The sequence below is a fragment of the Ipomoea nil genome, unplaced genomic scaffold, assembly GCF_001879475.1.
Source record: "Ipomoea nil cultivar Tokyo-kokei standard unplaced genomic scaffold, Asagao_1.1 scaffold0804, whole genome shotgun sequence".
Classification (NCBI taxonomy): Eukaryota; Viridiplantae; Streptophyta; class Magnoliopsida; order Solanales; family Convolvulaceae; genus Ipomoea; species Ipomoea nil.
Window position 1 is genome coordinate 3,047,240 of NW_017617232.1, and position 15,459 is coordinate 3,062,698.

The 15,459-nt window shown below is 32.0% G+C and overlaps 1 protein-coding gene across 1 annotated transcript; it reads left to right on the plus strand.

Moving 5' to 3' along the window:
- The first annotated feature begins 12,092 nt into the window (after positions 1-12,092).
- LOC109177336 (AAA-ATPase At5g57480-like) lies at positions 12,093-14,242 on the plus strand. The gene has a single exon (XM_019326661.1). It carries the CDS (start codon positions 12,400-12,402, stop codon positions 13,978-13,980), a length of 1,581 nt encoding a protein of 526 aa, XP_019182206.1. The 5' UTR covers positions 12,093-12,399; the 3' UTR covers positions 13,981-14,242.
- The last annotated feature ends 1,217 nt before the right edge of the window (positions 14,243-15,459 follow it).

Sequence of the window (15,459 nt, forward strand, 5' to 3'; positions counted from 1 at the left end):
TCATATTTTATTTTAAAAATAATTAATTTTATTTTATTTTAAAAACAATTAATTTAATTAAGCCAATGTATTAATAATTATTAATAAATAATTAATTGTAACTATATAGTGTGATGAAATATCTGTTACCATTCTAAATGGGTGGTTACAACTTACAAGATAGAACTTTGAAAATTTGAGAAAGTATAAAACAAATGTTACTTTGTAATTAGTATTTCAAAAAAAAAATTAGTATTTTTTTTGTCAGACCACGAGATGCCAGCAGTCCCTAACTGTAGGAGGCACCTTTAAGTTTGTACCATACTCAGATTAATCTCATTAAGGGGTAAAATGCTGGCCAGTTGATTGAACCCTTGACCTCGAATTACAATTAACTATGCTAAGTAATAAACTTGATATTATTGTATGAAATTTAATCAAATACCATAGTAAGATGGAACTTGTAGAGAATTTTATTTTTTAAAAATTTTGTTAGTGTTCAATTTGTTATATTTAAATAAACTAAGCTACATGTGTTTTAAAACAAAATTTAAGTTTGTTAATTATTAAAAATTTACAAATAAAATTAGATTGAATTTTAAAATTTTAGTTGTCATTATTAATTTTTTTGTTTCTATCCATATGAATCGATGTTTTAAAACTTTATGTTTATTTTAATTTATATGAACCCTTTACTTAAAATACAAATAAAAATTGTTACAACTCCCATCTTATTCTACTTAAATTACGGGGTAATATTTTCACAATGATGATAATGCAAGTTGATTACTTGTTGGGGTGGGAGTAATTCAGGTTATAACTAACATCCGAAATTCGAATCGTATTTTAAATTTTGAGTGAACCCTAATAGTTATTGGTTTGAATATTTTTAATTATGATATATCCGAAGAGTAAATACCCAAAATGGTCCCTCGACTATAGCTAAATTCACAAATTGATCCTCGACTTTCAATTTCAACCAATTAAGTCCTTAACTTTGTAATTTTAACACGATTTGATTCTCCGTTTATTTGACCGTTTGTTGACCATGATCTCTGAGGATATATATGTAATTTCATGGTCCATCGTCGGTTCTTTAAGGTTCCGGTTACATTTCCAGACCGCACTGTTACATTTGAATCCGCTGCCGAAAGCGATATGCCAAATCCTGTCGCCTTTCTTCATCCTCCCTTTGGATTCAATGTAGTTGAGTTCGTACCAGACCGAAGAAGACGACGTGTTTTCGAACCACAGTCTGCCAAGTCCACGTGCTCCGAAGAGAGTTGTAGGTTCTTCTGGAGATTGTCGATGACGGCGCGGCCACCGACGTTGATGCAGAAGTGTTCGAAGGCTTGTTTGAAGTCTGGAAAGTAGGGTTTCCATTTGGGATTGAAGATTTTCCGGTCAACGATGGACCATGAAATTACATATATATCCTCAAAGATCACGATCAACAAACGGTTAAATAGACGGAGGACTAAATCGTGTTAAAATTGTAAAGTTAAGGACTTAATTGGTTGAGAAATTAAAAATCGAGGATCAATTTGTGAATTTAACTATAGTCGAGGGACCATTTTGAGTTTTTACTCTATATCCGAATATAAGTTCGGTTCGGATATTAGGTGTTAAAATTTTATCTATATCCGACCCGAAATCGAAATAACCAAAATTTTATTATAAATATAATAATATAAATTATACATTTAATTTTAAATATATTTCGTTGTTAATAATATATTAATTTTCAAAAGTCTCTTAGTTAATTATTAGTATTTTGTCTTATTTTTAGTTTGATAGTATATGAAAAATATAAATACACAAATAATACAATCATAAAACACTCAAAATTGATAAAAATAAAATTTTGGTTATATCCAAACTAACCTCAAGTAAATTCGAAATAATTTCACTCAAACCGAGCATATCCAAATTAAATTTGGTTTAGATATTAGGTGTAAAAAATATCACCCAAAATTTTCAGATATCTAAAATAAAATTTAAGTATCACCTCGAACCGAACGAATGCTCACCCCTAACTATTTAATATAGTGGAATGAAATGCCAATAATTTCATGGGTGGTTAAGTGTTCAAAACTTGTTGGGAGTGTATGAGTTAATAGTTATTAATTAATCCTCTATAATATAGTTGGCATGACACCATATTATGATGATGTCAAAGTCACATCCACATCCCAATAAGCTTATACACTTTCACGTCAATAATAGATGTTACATCCCAATAAATTTGCATGTCACGATATATAATTTAATTTGAAATTATTGAAATAATTTAGAATTATAACAAATGAATAAAGTACTAGGTAGCAAATATATTTCATCAAAAGCTTCATCCTAATATCCCTAACTCCAAATTTTGGCACTTGAAAACAATTACAAAATATTTAGGGAGATTATGGAATTTCATATTACTATTGGCTAGGTTTTAAGATTAAGTTCTTACCATTAGTCCACTATGTCAAAAGTTATACCTCAAAGTGAAAGTGCAATTGTATTTCGTTTGCCGACCACCATCATATTTTTGAGAGACATGGTACTGGATTTAGCCCTTCACCGGCATCTGCCCAACAATCCCTCTAATCACGAATTGAATTGCTGGACTTGACCCTTTATTAGCTTCCACCCAACACTAAGTTATATTACCTTGATATATTTCATTAATACATTTTTTTTTTTGAGAAAGTGTACAATATTTGTTTGATTGTTTCAGTAATATATTATTGAAATATTTGGTTAATGGATATCTTTTATGCTAATTTAAGTATTTTGCTTTACTATGCCCAATCATTTAAGTTAGATCCTAAACCATTGTTCAATGTTCAATGATATACTCCAATCGGTACTTTGCTATTGCTTGAAAACACTTTTATTTAATGATTCATGATTTTTTTTTTTTCAATTTATTGACACACTATGCATCAAAAGATGTCTTAATAAATTGCTTCATGAGAAAATATTTCACTACATTTTAAAATCATATTTTATAACACAAGTACAATTATAAATAATAATAATAATTAAATAAATAACTAAATAATTTTTTTATTAAAAAAAAAAAAGCATGATGTGAAAGGCATTTTAACATTTTCAATGGATAATATATAACAAGAACCAAGTATAGAAATAGTATTCCCGAGCCCATATTACCTTGCTAATACGAAATACTTTGAGCCTAATATCCCCTTAGGAGTTCATTTGAAAATTCAAAAAATAACTTCTGAAAGTTTTTTTTTAAAAATTTTTTTTAGTGTTTGTTTGTTAAAAGAAAATAAAGTCAACAGAAAATATCTATTCTATTCAAAAGAAAAATGATGATCCACTTTTGTGAAAAATGTATTTTAATACTTGTACTCTAAACACATTTTCCAAATTCCTTTTTCACACTTTGTTCTCTCTATCTTCCTTTTTTCTGAGTGGTATTCAATGAATGGCCTGCTCATCATCTTCTCGGATACCATTTGAATTTATTGAGCAACTCTAGTTAAATTTTATGTTAGATCAAGTTGAGCCAAACAATAAAAAAGTTTGACCCAACCTAACCTATAACACAAAAGCACACTACTGGAAATTATAGAATTTCCGACCACCTGAAAGTGATCTTAAATCAAGTCGAAAGTCTTGTTCCGACCACTTTTGGTATCCGAAAAAACCTTTATTGCTATTTCCAACCACTTTTTGCTTTCGATTTGATTTATAATCACTTTTAGGTGGTTGGAAATTCTATAATTTCCAGTAGTGACACTTTAAAACAAATCTTTAGTTTCTTTAGTTTATAGTTATTAAATTTATAAATTTTTGCACTTATATAATGAATTACTAGTTAAAAATTATTTATTCACATCTTTTAATTATAGTTATTCTCAATCTTTACAATTATTTAACTATATAAATTTAATTTATCTTTACTTTAATATAAATAAAATCATAATATAAGTACATGGCACAAAATTTAAACTTTTACAAATTATTATTATCATTATTAAAAAAATTGATATTTTGTAAGTCTTTTTTTTTTTTTTTTTTTTTGAAAAATGAACAAAACAAAAAAAAAATGTTATTTTTCAGAAATCATTTTACAAAAGACACTTTTCTTGTTTTCAAATGGCCTTAAAAAGTTTAAAATAACACTTCTTACTCGAAATTTATCATTAATATATACACTATATACTCTCTTTGAAGTTGTCTTCTTGTATGGTAGAATTTCTCATGGATATTTAAGTTGGTGAGTTGTGTTTATAATTGTTTTGGCATCTAGTGGTTGAATCCCTTAAGGGACCAAAGGACCAAAACGGTGATCTTCATATATTTAAAATTTTGTCAATTTAATCCCTAAAAGAATTTAATTGACGAACTTTTAAACAATTCGATAATCAAATTGGTTAAAATTAAAAATCAGAAATTACATTAACAGTTAAGACATAATTGAGGGACTAAAATGGCGATTTCTCTTCGTATTTACTTATCAATTCATTCATTACTATGACTATATTTATTACTATATATCTTTCTTACTTTTACTACTATTTTTTTTAGATTTGCACTCTCATCTTGCACAATATTGTATGTAATTATTTATATACCACTATGACTTCATTCATTACTATCTTTTCATACTTTACCACCATCATCTATCTTTTTTTACTCTTCATTTACTTATCCGTTATCCGGCCTAATATAATTTACTATAAATCATTATTCATATTATTCGAATTAGAACTCAAAATCTAAATTGTTTTTTTTTTTTTTTTTTGGAGATAAATCTAAATTGGTTTTTAGATTTTGAGTGAGTACAATAGGTTATTTGTTTGAACACTACAAGAAAATTCACGAATCGCGACGGAAAGTAATCCGTCGCAATCTAGCGATGGAATAGTTTCCGTTGCAATTTCATGATGGAAACGGCGACAGAAATTAATTCTGTCGCGATTTTTGGCTCAAAGAGAAAATAATACCCGCAAAATCTTAGCGGCAAAATATTCACGACGAAATTTGTGACGGGTTTAAATTACATCGTCCATCTAGAGACGGATATTGCGACAGAATAGTCTCCGTTGTAATTTCACAACGGAAACGGCAAGGAAAATTAATCCCATAGAGTTCACTCCATTCCTCTTCCAGTCTTCCTCTCTGCTAGTTTGCCTCCATCACCATTTAAATATGTGAATAATTTTATGCTATAGTTCTGAACAATTGAATTTGAAATGAATGTGAAAAATGAGTGTCACTAAACGCGTTTTCTAAACTAGAAGACAACAAATAAAGAATGAAATACTAGAAAATTGAGGTAAATGCGGAATGAAACTCTAGAAAAAGGGGCACCCAAAACTTCTTACACGATTTATTGTTTTGAATATTTGTTTGAAAAACGAAACAATTTGTTAAAAGAAAAAAAAAAAAAAAAATTCTAAGTGCTAACTGGTTTGTATTATATGTGCTTTTAGTCTGCGGTTGAAAGTGAAGTTTGCTGAAGCTCAATGTTTGTCTTGTAGGAAACTATTCAATCCCACTCTGTCCCTTTCCAGAGATCTTGATATAACACTATAACAGCATCTCTCTTTTTACAATGTGTGCAGAGATTCCAAAAGCTGAATTTGTTGGTGGTGATGGTGAATAAGTTGATACACAAAATAAATTTTAATAAAATTAATTTCAACTAAAATTTTGGTACGAAACCAAAATAATAATGAATTTAATTTATAAAAATTAATCCCATCAAACTTGGTATGAAACCAAGAAATATTTATATAAAATATAGGGAAAATAACACTTTTTTTTTTCTGAGTTATATGATTATAACATTTTTTCCACATGAGTTATTCATGTACTTAGTATTTATATTTACCCCCTTAGTTATTTTAAAAGTGACAGTTTTCCCCCCTTTATTGTTAAATGAACAATTTTACCTTTAGAAATAAGTATTTCATTTATATTTTTCTCCAACAAATTTTTGCTTATATGTAAGGATGAGTAGGGTACGATTCGATCCTAATCGGACACTATAACAATCGAACCGAAATAGTATGGACGAATTTGGTTATGATTTAGAACCAAAATAAAATAAAATAAAATAATTATTGAATATAGACTATTTTAAAAATAAGAAATAGAATTTACAAAAATAAATAAATAAATTTTAAATCGGTGGTTCAAAATCGAAATTAGAACCAAACCGAAACCGATTTATCATTTACCTATAGTGTTTGATCATTTTTAATTTTATTCTAATTCCACGTATAAGTAGATATGACTGTTGTTGGGTTTCGATTCATAGTTCTGGGAAATGATAAATCGTAACTGGAACCTTTTGGAAAGGTTCCAATTTAGATTTGAACTGCCAGTTCACGGTTCTTGAAAATGATAAATTGGAACTGGAACCTTTGGTAGGTTCCAGTTTCGGTTTGAACCACCAGTTCAAAATTTATTTATTTATTTTTTATAAATTCTATTTTTTTTTATTTTTAAATAGTCTAAATTCAACAATTACTTTATTTTATTTTTTCCGGTTCTGAATTGTAACTATAATTGTCCCTACTGTTTCGATTCAGTTGCTACAGCGTACAATTAGGTTCGAACCGAACCGTGGTCACCCATACATATAAGCAATAATTTTCTGGAGAAGAAAAATAAATGAAATACTTATTTTTAAGGGTAAAAATATACATCTAACATAAAAGGGAAAAACCATCACTTTTAACATGAGTAGGGGGCAAATGTGGATACATGAATAACTTTGGGAAAAATTTATTTTCCTAAAATATATATAAAGACAAAAGAGGGTTTTCAAAGAAGGAAAGATTCAAGTCATGTGTAAAACACACTTTTCTTAAAATCGATTCGATACCTCCCGAGGGTGCTAGGAGTGTTGTAACGTCAGTCTCCTAAGATAAAATGAATCATGGCCTTAAGTTTGAGCACTCAAACAAAAGGTCCGGCGGGCACTTCGTACAGTTTACGGAAATGTTTTGGCAAAATTTTCTTTGTAAGAAAAGAATTGAGAGAAGAAGAGAGAAAATAGAGATTTTGAGAGTTCAACATCCCACATCTAAAGCACTTCTGCCCAACACCAAGTATTTATAGGAGAATGAGGAGTTAATAGCACTAATAATTTTATAACTATTTAATGAATTCTTACATTAATAACTCCACCACTATTATTATACACCTACATGTCTACATCTACCATATATTTTTCATATTCCTTAATTATCATTTTATTAAAATCATAATATAACAATTAGTTTATTTATGATTTTATAACAATTATTTATGATGTTGATGATGTTAAAGAAGTTGCTTCCGCTATATATGGAGTAGACTCTATTTGTTAAGCGATCTGCGAATTGTGCTGCCCACATTGTTGCTAGGGAAGCCGTTTCTGTGTCAGGTTGCGGGAAGTGGTTTGATGATCCTCCTCATTATCTTGTTGATTGTCTTTTTTCTGATTTAATGAATTAATTTCTTATTCTAGAAAAAAAAACAATTAGTTTAGTTATAGAATTAGTTTATTTATAGATTATATTTTAATTAAATATCTATAAATGGTAAATCATATATGTGTGAGTATAATACATATATTATTTGTGTATATATTTCAATATATATGAGAGTTAAATCAGTATTATATATATTATTATATTTTCTTTTTCATTTTTTTTTGTAAATATAGAAGTTATGAAAATTGTTTACATTATTATTTTAAAAAATAAAAATTATTTATTTTTCTCTACATTTTATAAATATGTTGATTATAATTTACCATACGAAATATAATTTGAAATAAAAATTTAATTAATTTTATTTATCAGTATTTTAATATTAAGCATGAACTTTTTGTATGTACAAAATGCTAATAATAATAATAATAATAATAATAATAATAATAATAATAATAATAATAATAATAAAATTCCAAATCTGCAACATACCATTAGGTCCCAATGCCCCATTCATCTTGCACAGTGTACTAATTAATTAATTAATTACGCTCAACTCGATCATGATTTCATGACTAAGATTTTTGGCAAATTATGCTGTGCATCCGTATGCACCATGCATGGTGCATACGGATGCAAAAACGACGTCGTTTTAATAAAACGCGCGTCTCCCTTAAAAAAAAAAAATCAGGTTCGATTCCCAGCAACAATATATGAATTAAAATTTCATAATCGATGAACTATAATTCCATAATCGATGAACTATAATTCCATAATCTAATCTATGAACTAAAAATTCCAGAATGAATGAACTAAAATTTCATAATCTATAAACTAAAATTTCAGAATCGATGAACTACAATTCCATAATCGATGAACTATAATTCCATAATCAATGAACTATAATTCCATAATCTATGAACTAAAATTCCAGAATGAATGAACAATATAATGTTGTTGCTGGGAATCGAACCTGAATTTTTTTTAAAGGGGAAACGCGCATTTTTTAATAAAACGACGTCGTTTTGGCATCCGTATGCACCATGCATGGTGCATACGGATGCACAGCATAACGATTGAAGATTTTTGTATTGGATCAATGAAAGTATTAGGTTATTGATGATTAGTTAGACTAAACTCCTCCGGTCTTTTTGGCCCGGTTACTGAATTAATATATTTACCATGTTACTTTCACAGATAAAAAAAAAAAAAAAAGAGAGTTAGAATAAACTATTCAAATTTTAATATTTAATTTATTTTTAGTTCAATTGTAAAGTTTAAGAAATTCAAATATTAAAACATAAGTTAATCTTTTTTTTTTAATGCTATTAGCTCTATTACATTGTAGTATCTGTTCATATACTTTCTCAACCTACTGAACTGAGGCTCAAACTCACAACCTTCCAAATGAAAGTCCAACCTGGGTACCATTAGACCACATAGCCCTGGTAAACATAAGTTAATCTAGTTGTTTACCAAAACCATAACAATATACATTAAATTGGGATAGATGAAGTATGAGAAATTGATTTTTTTTTTTAAAAAAAAAAACAAAAATAAAAGTGAGATAGAGGAAGTATTTAAAAACAATGATCAGTTCGTTCTTGCTTCTTTTTTTTTTTTTTTTTTTTTTTTTATTGAATACAAAAGAAGTGGAAGACATTGAGAAGCCAAAGGCTTTAGTCTAATATGGTTCTCAATCAAATCTAACTAGTCTCATTAACTTCTCCCGAAGAATTCTATTTAAAATATTTGGTAGATTATTCAACTACATCAACCCTTTATCTTGTAGAATAACGACCTTAGTCAACTAGTCAATCATTCTGTTCGGTTCTTTGTTCACGGACCTCCCAAAGCATAACTTTTGTGGTTTTAGATGAATTTGAAATCAGTTGAAAACCAACAGCAAAAAAAAAAAAAAAAAAAAAAAAGACTTGGATGATGTTTTAATTTGCTCAAATAAATTGTAAGTTATGTTTGGCAACTTATAATATAATAGGCTAATAGCTCCAAATACAAGTTATTTGGATAGGTTAATCTATTTTGATTCACTATTAAAAATTTACCATTTTAAAAGGGAAAATAGCACTTTTTTCCCTTGAATTATATACTTATAGTACTTTTCTCCTTGAATTATTCAAGTGATTGTTTTTTTTCCTGAAATGTTAAATGGACACATTTACCCTTAAAACAAATATTTCATTTATTTTTCTTCTCCAACAAATTATGACCACGATTTGATTCAAACCAAACATACATTATAGCAACCAAACCGAAATATTCCAATTACATTTTAGAAGCTAAACCCGATAATTAGAGTTTATTAAAATCGCAAACCGGAACGGCCGGTTCATGTTCCGAACTGAAAAAAATAAAATACATTTATTGTTCAATTTAAACTATTTTAAAATAAAAATAAACTTTTAAAATAAAGACGGTTCAAAATCGTGAACCGGATTTGAAATTACCGATTTACGGTTCAGGATCCAATTTTTTCGATTCATAATTTCAATAAACTGAAATACAAATATTGGGTTATGATCTGAATCATAATCGAAAATTTTCAATTCGATTGTTATAGTGTCCAGTTCAGTTCGAACAGAACCGTGGTCATCCCTACGTATACGCAATAATTTGTTGAAGAAGAAAGATAAATAAAATGTTTACTTTAAGGGTAGAAATGTCAATTTAATATATCAAGGGGAAAACTGTCACTTTTAGAATAATTGAGGGGGCTAATGTGCTTACATGAATAAATCAAGGGGAAAAAGTGTTATAAGTATATAACTCAGGGGGGAAAAAGGTGTCATTTTCCCATTTTAAAATTTATATTAAATATTTTGAAAGGGAAAAATCAATTCATTAAATCATTGGCCAAAGTATCAACAATGAATAAATGCGGTGTATGTAGCCACTCACCACAACCTGACTCAAAAATGGCTCTCCTAGCAACAGTATGGGTAGCACAATTCACAGATCATTTAACAAATTGAAAACAGATATCACTAAAAGTACTAGCTATTTCCTTCACATCATCAATAATCAAACTAACCTAAATAACATTTAATCCTAATTGTTGATTGTTTTCTGTTCCTTCATGTATTGAACAGCTGATTTAATAATACGATTATCTTTGGTTTAAAAAAAAATAATAACTTAAAAGAAGAATGAAAAGATGTAGTATTTAAATCGAAAAAAAAAACTTATTGAGCATCAATTTCAACATCAAGATAATCAAAATTTAAACCTTTTAACTAACTCAGCGCTTCATGAATACTGAGGGCCTCGGCTTCTTTAACGGGCTGTTTGGTTGGAGGTAGTTTAAGTGTAGTTGAATTGCAATTCCGCGTAGACCACAATTACGCCGTTTGGTTGGAGTGAATTCCGTATTGCAATTCCCTCCAAATGTTGAATTACAATTCCGGACTCCTCCCTATGAATTGTAATTCAGTGTTGAATTGGAGATTGGAAAGACATTTTTGTCCCTAACATCTATTATTATTATTAGTACATGAGGGCATTTCAGTCATTGTATTACTTATTCCCTTTCAATTCCTTGTAATTTTTTTTTGCATACCAAACACTGTAATTTAAATTCCTACTTTATTTCTACCTTATTCTTCTCCCACCGAATTACAATTCCTTTCCACCCTAATTCCTTCATTTCAACCAAATCGCCAGTAAACGTGTAGATACCTTCCCATCGCATCCCCTTAGCAACATAAAATTCTTGATTAGAGTTTCTATGCAAGTGTTGTAAATAATATAGATATTTTAATTTGAATAAAAATATTAATATTGAATGAATTAAATTTTATGTAGCCATATACCCAAAAAAAAAAAAAGAAAAATGTAGCCATAGTTGATCCACTTTCAATGCGGTTTTTTTTTTTTTTTTTTTTAAAATTTAACTTTAAAAATGAGTTAAAGATATTTTTTTAAAATTACATGTAACAAAAAAATTGAAAAACTAAATAGTTTAAACAAATTGAAATATATATAGTACCTAACTTTTTTTTTTTTTTTAATATTACTGACTCTGTTATTTGTTTATAACTATTATCTCAACCTATGAAGTACAAAAAAGAGTCAATATCAATTCCCATTGAGGTTACTAAAATACAAAGAATCAATATTGCCCCCAAGGCTCGAATTTATGACCTTCCAAAAAAAGGTACACATTACTAAATGATGTTAAAAGTTTTAAGGGAGGATTTAACATTAATAAATGGTTGTATATAACAATCGCCAATACATATTAGTTTGGTTGTATATAACAATCGCCAATACATATTAGTTTGGTTGAATAAGAAAACTATTTTGAATGAGTTCTACTTTATTTTCATTATAAGCTCTCAATGTAGATATAATGATTGATCACTTCTAACTTAAATGTATTGATTTATCATTAAAACGGCAGCATGTATTTTCCCCCTCCTTTTTGTTCCTCATGATGTAGTTATGTATTGTTTTTTTAGTATATCCATGGTTTTCACTGTCAAACAGTGACTAATCCTCATCAATTAATTGATAAGTAACTGTATTATTGTCCGTATAAACAGTTCAATTGGTCATATAGGTGAAATTTAGGAAGTATTAAAAAATGTGAGCATATCCTTTTAAGAGTATAAATAATAATATTTGGATGGGTAACAATTTCCAATATGATCCTTCTCCATATGTGTATGCAAAGCTAACTCAGCGATCCAAAAACTTTGTTTGGTTGTTTTTGGCCTTTTTCCCTCCTGGCTTTGGCGTGCCAGACTGCCAGCCAACAATCTATTTTCTTGGCTAATTTCAATTTCATTATTTTGATTTTTCAAGATTTGAAGAACCCATCAACCTCCTCTATAAATCAATCCATATCCATTAATCCTAATCCTCCTCAAACACTTCGATCTCCTCCGATCCTCCGCCGTCGCCGCCGCCGCCGCCGCCATCAATGCTGCTGCCGTGAAAGGAAAAAAAAATGAAGGAGTTTTGGACGACACTGGCTTCAGTAATGGGTGTTTGGGCTTTCTGCCAGAGCCTTCTGCACACGGTGTTTCCGCCGGAGCTCCGTTTCGCGACCGTGAAATTCTTACACCGCCTCTGCAGCTGGTTCTCCGCCTACTGCTACTACGACATAACGGAGATCGACGGCGTGAACACCAACGAGCTGTACAACGCCGTGCAGCTCTACCTGAGCAGCTCCGCCGCCGGCGCCAGCGCCGGGAACCGGCTGAGCCTCACCCGCGGCCTCAACTCCACCACCATCACCTTCGGGCTCAGCAACAACGACTCCCTGGCGGACACCTTCAACGGGGTGAGCGTGGTGTGGGAGCACGTGGTCACCCCCCGCCAGTCCACCGCCTTCACGTGGCGACCCCTCCCGGAGGAGAAGCGCGGGTTCCTCCTCCGCGCGAAGAAGAAGGACAAGGCCACCGTCCTCGGCGCCTACCTCGACTTCGTAATGGAAAAGGCCAACGAGATACGCCGCAAAAACCAAGATCGGTTGCTCTACACCAACTCCCGCGGCGGATCTCTGGACTCCCGCGGCCACCCCTGGGAGTCCGTCCCGTTCAAGCACCCCAGCACGTTCGACACGCTCGCCATGGACCCGAAAAGAAAAGAGGAAATCATGGCGGATCTTAAGGATTTCGCGAACGGGGAAGCGTTTTATCAGAGAACCGGGCGAGCTTGGAAAAGAGGGTACCTTCTCTACGGCCCTCCCGGCACCGGAAAGTCCAGTATGATCGCCGCCATGGCCAATTTCTTGGGCTACGACATCTACGACCTGGAACTCACCGAAGTCCACACAAATTCCGAGCTCCGAAAGCTTCTTATGAAGACAAGCTCCAAATCCATCATAGTAATCGAGGACATTGATTGCTCTATCAATCTCGCCAACAGAAAAAAACCCGCCGCCAATAATTACGCCCGGAAGGACACCCGTTTCTCCGCCGCCGCCGCCGCCTGCGGCGGCGGCAATAACACCGCCGGAGACGACGGAGCCACCAACACCATCACCCTCTCCGGCCTCCTCAACTTCACAGACGGATTATGGTCCTGCTGCGGCAGCGAGAGGATCTTCGTCTTCACCACCAACCACGTCGAGAAACTCGACCCCGCATTGCTCCGGAGCGGCAGAATGGACATGCACATCCACATGAGCTACTGCACTTTTCCGGCCCTGAAAATTCTCCTCAAGAACTACCTCGGGTACCAGGACCCCAGCCTCTCCGGCGAGCTGGAGGACGTGATTGAGGCGGCGGAGATGACGCCGGCGGACATCAGTGAGGTGCTGATAAAGAACCGGAGAAACAAGAAGGCGGCGGTGGGGGAATTGGCGCAGGTTTTGAGAGCGAGAGCAGAGGTGAACAGGGGAAAGTCCGGGGAGAGGAGCAGCGATCATGAAGAAGAGCAAGAGAAGAGGGCACTTGAGAGCCCCAAAGAAAATGGCGAATTCACAGAGATTTGCAACAATAAATGCAGTACTGGGGTTGAAGAAGATGGCGAAATGGAAATGGAAGAAGAAGAAGAAGAAAATGATGAAAAGGAGTTGGTTTGATAGATGATGATGATTCTTTTTGATTTGGGGCTCAAAAATTAAAGCTTTTGTTTCTTTTTGGCCAGGGGACAAGAAGATCAGATGGAGAAGACAAACAGGTTGCTGTTTGATTCTTCTTGAACAAGAGGAATATAAATTATTATTATTGTTGTTATTATTATTGTTACTATTTACTCTTTGAAGATGAATTTTGTGGATGGGCTTTTCTCAACTAGTGTGGCCATATTCTTAAGATGAAACAACACTATATAATTCCTCTGCATCATCATTATCTCTTTTGACTAAACCATGCATTCATTCCCAAATAATGCAAAATTCTTTCTTTTCTCTTCTCCTCCTCTCCTCTCATGTATATCTAGCAAGGGATTGATGAACTCAAGTAGGGGCTAAATTCAAAATAATGATATTCATGTTGTTTAAAAGTGGATGGGGTCTTGTTAAAGATGAAATAAGTATGCTCAATATAGGATATGGGCAACCTTAATTAAGTTGTTTAGACCGTTAACTTAGTAGCTACAATGTTACAAGTTTGACTCTCAACAAAAGCGGGCGGTCTTGATTTGGGCCGATCAGCTAGTGACACACTCGAGTAGTATTGCGGGTTCTCTTGTAACCCAAAATTTGTTTAGGGTCTACATTAAGAATTGCATAAACGTAAATAGTTGTTAGCTGATTGGGTTAATGAGTTTGACTAGTTGATAGCATTAGCTGATTGTAAAAGGATGTTTGGTAAATTAGTTGTTAGCTGATAGCTGATTACATACAAAATAACTTTATCAAAAAGCTTATCCAAAAAAAACTGATTTGAGTAGCTTTTTGAATTTTAACTTTTTAGAGCAATAAGTTGTTACAAAAAACTAATTAATCAAACATATATATTAACTATTTAACCAAGTAAAACAGCTAATAGGGGTCAAACAAATTAAAATTAACTGATAAGCTCACTTATGTTTCCAAGCATGGCAAATATCTTGCGTAGTGACCTTGGAGACCAATATTGTAGGAAACCGAATTGCTCTTAAGTTTGTGAGTACATATAGGTCATCAAACATGCATGTGGGGTTGTTCTTTAGGCTCAGCATAACTAAGATTTTTTAAAAAACAAAATCTTATTTTAAAACATAATTCTTGTTGAGACAACTAAGACTCTTTTTATGAGAGTAATGAGACCAGAACGGTAGGATTAGAGTGGTCCAATCTTATCACATTGTCAAAATTTTATAAATAAAACGGCGAGTCTCTTTTTTTTTTTTTTTTTTTTAAATCAACTAATGCGGTTGTATTTATAGATAAACTGAAATAGAGTCAGGCGGACGTCGTCCCAGTACATAGCCACAGTAGAATTAAAAGTTGTAGTAGCTAAAGTATGGGCTAGTAAATTTTGTAATCTAGGAATAAAAGTAACTGAGCAAGAACCAAAAGCAGACATGTAAATTCTGCAACTATCAATAGCATACCCAATGTATGATCGAGACGGGG